The sequence below is a fragment of the Vigna umbellata genome, chromosome 10 (genome assembly GCF_029865625.1).
Source record: "Vigna umbellata cultivar VRB3 chromosome 10, Vumbellata_1.0, whole genome shotgun sequence".
NCBI classification, from domain to species: Eukaryota; Viridiplantae; Streptophyta; class Magnoliopsida; order Fabales; family Fabaceae; genus Vigna; species Vigna umbellata.
The window spans coordinates 9,527,919-9,535,127 of record NC_142174.1 but is presented as its reverse complement, the minus strand read 5'-3'; the positions used below and the strand labels follow the sequence as shown (position 1 = coordinate 9,535,127).

The following is a 7,209-nucleotide window of genomic DNA, read 5'->3' as shown; positions in this document are numbered from 1 at the left end:
AACATACTCTTCAACTCCAATGAATAGTATGGAAAGTAAGATTAAAATGTTATGGTATTTTAGTAATCTAATTTTATTGATAAATTTGTTACATTCATTTCACATTATTTTTTATTATACCCTTTTTAATTTTTTTTATTATTTTACTTTTATAATATATTAAATGAATTCACAATATCATTTTTTCTTTTATTTTTCTTAATTTTAATTCTATATTTATTTTGTTTTTTATTTTACAAGTGTAAAAATATATTTTTCAAAATCATTTTACTCATACAAAATCAAATAAATGTGAATATATATTACCTAAAAAAATGTGTAATGCATAAAAAGAAGTGTCAATGTAATTGCATAGATATAACCAAAGAGCGTGTGATTTAGTGTGACTACGTGAAAGGGTGAGAGAGATTTACAGGACAAAACATCTTGTCAAATCCACACATAACCTACAAAGGCAAGAAAAACGTGTCATGATATTATTCTTTTTGAAATGATATTTTCACACTCCAATAAATATATACAATTAAATAACATCTATTTTATTTCATTCGTTTTCTTTTTCTCATAAAATATAAAAATTAAATTTCTTTTTAACAATCACAATACTCTCAAAATATTATTGCTCTTATGTTGATAGACCTATTTTCAGATGTCATAAAAGAGGTAAATTAAGAAAAAAGAAAAATAAGAGAAAATAGTGAATATCATTTTATTATCTAGACTTATTGGAGTCTTAAAATGTCATTACTCTTTCTTTCTATCTTTAACTTGGATTACTTTAATTTATTCTAAATTAACTTTAAATAATTTATACTTAATGTACACTATAATTTAACTCAATCAACATGAAATCTTTATCAAATATAATAGTATATAATATAATTTCAAGTTACAAAGTAAAACAAATACAATAAAAATATTATTATTTTAAATTGTGAAATGAATATATTACAAAAAATTACAGCATCAATCAATTTATAACCACTTATATTTTATCTGACAAAGTTATTTTGGCCTATATATACAAGGGCAATGATGCATAGCCAAAACAAGCCAGTGGCATACTTAGAAGTATGGCTATCCAACAATCTCTGCTAGACAAGCCTAGAAATTCTATTTCCAAAACAATCTGTTTAGTCTTTTCTGTAGCTGCTGTAATATGTTCATCAGCCTTTGTTGGTTCCTATCTCATCAAATCCAGTTCCTTCCTTAACCAGTCTCCTCTTCAACGTCTCTGTCGCCATGCACTTGATAATCCATCATGCTTAGCACATGTCTCAGAAGTGGCTCAAGATCCCATCTTGACCACCACAAAAGACTACAACTTGAATTTGTTCCACTCTTTCTTAATGAAATCCACTTCACACATTCAGACAGTTATGAACACAGCCAGTTCCATCAAACTCAGGATTAACAATCCCCGAGAGGAAGCAGCTTTGAACGACTGTGTGGAGCTGATGGACTCATCCATCAACAGAGTTTGGGACTCGATGGTGACTCTAACAAAAGAAACCGATGAGTCACAGCAGGATGCACACACATGGCTAAGTAGCGTGCTCACTAACCATGCTACTTGTTTGGATGGGTTAGAGGGGACAGCTAGAACCCTTATGCAGGATGAACTCGAGGACTTGAAATCCAGAGCGAAAACCATTCTGGCCATGTTCCTTGCTGTTTTACCTCAGAGGGTCGAACCAATCATTGATGAACCACTGAACGGGGAGTTTCCCTCGTGGTTGAGCAGCAAGGATAGGAAGCTTTTGGAGTCCAGTGCTTCGAACATCAATGCCAACGTTGTCGTGGCCAAGGACGGGAGTGGCAAGTTTAAGACTGTGGCTCAGGCTGTGGCATCTGCACCTGATAACGGGAAGACAAGGTATGTTATTTACGTGAAAAAGGGAACATATAAAGAGAATGTTGAAATCAGTAGTAAGAAGACGAACGTGATGCTGGTTGGAGATGGTAAGGATGTAACTATAATTACTGGAAGCTTGAATTATATTGACGGAACGACCACGTTTAAGTCCGCCACTGTAGGTATGAATCTTTCCCAATTTATTCTACTCAATGGAATGTTTATATGCATTAAACTATTATTTTCCAAGGCTTTGATTGTAAAAATTGAAACTAAGTAGTAGCATGGGTTTGCAGCTGCTGTGGGGGATGGATTTATAGGTCAAGACATATGGTTCCAGAACACTGCAGGTCCACAGAAGCACCAAGCAGTGGCTCTTCGAGTAGGTGCGGATCGATCCGTCATAAACCGATGCCGGATCGATGCCTTCCAAGACACTCTCTATGCCCACTCTAACAGGCAGTTTTACAGAGACTCCTATATCACTGGCACCGTTGATTTCATATTTGGAAATGCAGCGGTTGTGTTTCAAAAGTGCAACATTGCGGCCAGAAAGCCCATGAGTAACCAGAACAACATGGTGACAGCCCAGGGACGGGAAGATCCAAACCAGAACACAGGAACTTCGATTCAACAATGTAACATAATACCAAGTTCGGATCTGAAGCCTGTGGTAGGGTCCATCAAGAGTTTCCTAGGCCGGCCATGGAAGAAGTACTCGAGAACCGTTGTGATGCAGTCCACAATAGAGAGCCATGTTGACCCAACAGGATGGGCAGAGTGGAATGCCGATAGTAAGGACTTTTTGAACACGTTGTATTATGGAGAGTACATGAACAAAGGAGCAGGTGCTGGTACCAGCAAGAGAGTGAAGTGGCCCGGTTACCATATCATCACAAGTGCAGCAGAAGCTAGCAAGTTCACGGTAACACAGCTTATTCAAGGAAATGTTTGGCTGAAGAACACCGGGGTCAACTACATTGAAGGCCTCTAAAATGAAGTCTTTAGTATGTTCGACCCGTCTAAGGTTTGGACATCTGGGGTTGTACGAAGTTTCGGTGAATGTACGATGTTATGTTTCATCTAAAATAAAATTTCTGTGTCTGGGACTTCCATTGTGCTTCCTTGTTTGCTGTTGCATGTTCATCCTCTTATGGATCTCTTTATCCCAAAATCAAACGTCTTAGAAAGAAAAAAAATCTTTATCCCATCGAACATTTTGTTTACGTAGAAGTTGCTTTTCTTTTTTCTCTTCTTCCTTCCTTTTTTGTTACTGAGAACCTCGTTGAACTCGAGTTGTCGCTGTTGTTCAAAGTCGAGTAAACAATTAGTTTGTTTTCTTTCCTTCCCATCATTAGATTTGTTTTCTTACATTTGAGTTCTTGTTTTTCTTTGACACTCCTTAATTTTTGTATATTAAGATTTTTTGTTGTCCTGAATTTTGTAGATTGAATTTTTTATTGGATTAAGATTTTTACAAAAATTGATTTTTGTGAGGTGAACTGGGTTCTCAGTCGAGAGATAAAGATGATGAATAAAAAATTGGAGAAAAAGCTCACAATAAATAGAAAATAAAAATGGAGAATATAAGTTAAAAATTCATTTTTTTTTCTATCTCGTTTGGACATGTTTCCATTGTTGAATAGAAATATATATATCCAAAATAACCGATATTAAAAATTCCTTCCATGCACTGGTACTATATTCTTATAATTTTATTATTTAGTTACTACTTATAGTATATTTGATTGTTAAGCTTAACAGGCATTAAATTCTTTACCAAACTTTAAGTAAATTAAGCATGATTTATTTTCTTCTAAACATATAGTATTCTTGCTAATTAGTGTAGAAATTAAGATATAATAGTACAATTGTGAAAATAAATGTAATATAAAAATATTAAAAATAGAAAAATTATAAATAGTATAATGATTAAAATAAATATGGTATATAAAAATATTTAAATTAATAGTATAATGATTAAAATAAATATGATATGTAAAAATATTTAAAATAAACTTATTATCAATATGTTACAATAAAATGGTAAGAATAAGAAAATGTAATTAAAAGGTAAAACATAATAAGGGAAATAAAAAAATAAAATTCAATCAATTCAATCGTATAAAAATCTTTTAAAAAACATTTAATAAATATTTTACAAAATGAATAATATCAAAAATAATGTTTTCATGAAGCTTTAATTGATTAAAACTACATGTTCATTTGTTAGTTTATTTATATAGGAAAACAAAACATTTTTTATTTTCATTTTCTATTTAAAAAATTGAAAGTAAAAACATTATAGTACTTTTATAATTCACGTATGAAAACATAAGAGGAAAAATTAAATAATGATAAGTCTTTTATTCTTTGAAATGGATTTGGAAGAGAGTAATTGAGTGAATTTAAGATGATTTGAAGATAATTTTTGTTGTTGTTTATTTGAGTGAATTTGGAGATAAACGAAAATGAATTTGAAAGCTTTGTAAGAATTAGTATAGGATTTTAAATCTGTTACATTAATCAAATCCTATACTAATTCTTACAAAGTTTTCAAATTCATTTTCGTTTATCTCCAAATTCACTCAAATAAACAACAACAAAAATTTATCTTAATCTTAAAATTCATTCAATTAGTCTCTCTTTCTCAAATCCATTAAATTAAACAAAACCTTAAATGTTAAATGATGCTAACAACTTCTGTCTTTTGGATGTAAGTGCCATTCAGTTATGCATTTATTGGTTTCTTGCCCAACTTAGAGCTACTGGAACTGTCAAATGAAAGTTGTAGTAATTAGTGCCTTTATTAGAACATGGTTTGTTAGAGTTTGTTTTTGAATTTAATATCTAGAGTTTATGAGAAATTTTAATTAGGATAAGTTGATGTGAGACCACAAAGTCTTAAACTTAATATTTGGATATTACATAACACTTTAAATGCGAAATAAAATAACATTTAATCATATAATCAAATTATAAATTATATTTAGAAATCATATAAAATCTCTCATCATTAAATAATAGATTTTTTATATCACCCCATGTAATTTTCTGTTAGTTCATTATATTCATTCATCATATACATATATATTACAAACATAAAAGGAAGTCTTGTTCCTAAATAGAATTTTAAAAAAGATATATAAATAAAAACTGTGTATTATAGATATAAATTTTGTATTGTAAAAGACGAAAATAGTCTCCTTTTATTGTGCTTTTGATGGCATGAAAACCACTCCCAAAACCGCCATTGAATTTAAGAGGAGATGGGAGAAGGTTGGACGCCCATGAATGCTAGAATCGCAAGTCCAAAGGAGAATAAGAATAATAATAAATTATTTATATTTAAAATATAAAGTAATAATCATCTAATTTTATGTATTAAAATATATATATTTTATTTATTTTTTCAATTATTGGTTTATTTATTATTTTACATTCTTTAAATTGTGCGATCAAATTAAGATATTATTGTAAAAAATATTTTAATGTTAAAATCAATAAAGATTGAGTTTTCTTTATTATTTTGCACTTTTTAAATTGTTCCATAAAATTAATAGATTATTATAAAAAATATTTTAATGCTAAAACAATTCAGTTAATTCTATAATTAATACATAATAAATGTATTTTTTATTTTTTTATTTTAAATTTGTATTTATAAATTTTAAATTAGTGAGAACTCAATTATGATGCAATTGTAAATAAATTTTTATCAAGTTTAATTATTGTTTAAAAATAATTTATAAAAACTGAATAATTTCTTTGAAATTTGTGATTAAATAGACTCTTCGATATAAATTAACAATAGGATCATATACAAAATTTTAATTTCAAATTCATCGCAATCATATAATTTTTAGAATAACGATATTTTAACCATATTTTTTTATAATATTTTAATATTATGTGATTGGTTTATGTCAGTATTTATATTTATTATTATTGATTGTGAAATAATATTGAACCACTCATGGAATGACACATAAATAATATTAAAATAATATAAAAATAAATTATGAAAGTATTGTTATCCTAATTTTTATCCTTATCCAAACACGAAACACAGTTATTTAAAAAAATTCATTCACTCCTTACAATTCTATCTCCAATCCAAAGGTGGAGCTCAACTTTAGACATGTATTGGTGGGGAAAGACAACTTTGCCGGATTTGCAATTATCGTACTCCTCCTCTGTCACATGTTCAATGGTAGGAATCTTTTGCTTTTTGTGACAGGGTCAGGAGATGATAGCAAAGGTCGCTTTCATGCTTCAATTATTTTATTATCGTACAAGGTCCTCAGTTATTCCTAAGTTTTATTATTTCAACAAAAATATTAGCACTATAACATTTTATATCTTTTTCCATTTTTTAGGATGTGAACTAATTTTAATAAACTGAAGAAGTATAAATATAAAATGTTTAACTTTGGGAGTTTATTTTTGGATGGAGTATTTGGTGAAGTGAACTTTATTTCATGCTATTGTATAATTTTTCTGTCAGTCATTTTATTTTTCTTACATCGTGATTAATAAAAGGAGATCTATTTTTCTTATATATACATTTTTTCTTATTTTTATCTAATTATTTATTTAAATTTAATTATTTTCCTTAAATTCAAATAACCACTCACAGTAATAGGAAAATGTAAAAATATATATACACATATGTTTTTTCTGTAATATTTTAAAACTAAATATTATTTTTAAATAATCAATTATTAATAAATTTCATTCATGAACTATCAAAATTCTAGATCGCTCTACCAACCAGCTCAGTAAAAGTATTCGAAATCTACTCTCGAAAAGATATTGATAGAAATACTGTTTTGATTAGGGATGGTAACGGAAGCAATCCGACCCGCCGGATAAAATTGTACCCGTTACCGGATCCACTATCTACACGGGTACTCACAAAAAATAAAAAAAATATATTTAATACATTTTTAAAATAAAATTTAAATAAAATTACAAAAAAATATATGTAATAATATAATATAAATTAAAGTAAATATAAATTAAATTTTAATTTTAATTAAATTTAACCTAATAAAATATTATTTTATTTTATTTTTAACTAAATTTAATTAAAAGATATATAAATTATTAAACTTTTTAATTTTTTGCGCGTAACGAGTACCCTACCCAACCCGTTTAGAAGCAAGTATTAAAATACCCGCTATCTATTATCTGCGAATAATAACTATTCGTCGCGAATTTTACCCACTTTTACCGACAAATACCGTGCCGGATAAAATTGTGACCCCTAATTTCCATAAACGAAACATGAAAACACAAAGGATAATAAAGCATTATTAAACAATATTGAGTATAATTAATGAGCACGTGCT

The 7,209-nt window shown here is 28.6% G+C and overlaps 1 protein-coding gene across 1 annotated transcript; it reads left to right on the top strand.

Moving 5' to 3' along the window:
- The first annotated feature begins 1,035 nt into the window (after positions 1–1,035).
- LOC148191834 (pectinesterase-like) lies at positions 1,036–2,975 on the top strand. Its single transcript, XM_088100683.1, has 2 exons — positions 1,036–2,037; positions 2,152–2,975. The coding sequence occupies exons 1-2, from the start codon at positions 1,074–1,076 to the stop codon at positions 2,847–2,849; spliced, it is 1,662 nt and encodes a 553-aa protein (XP_087956809.1). The 5' UTR covers positions 1,036–1,073; the 3' UTR covers positions 2,850–2,975.
- The last annotated feature ends 4,234 nt before the right edge of the window (positions 2,976–7,209 follow it).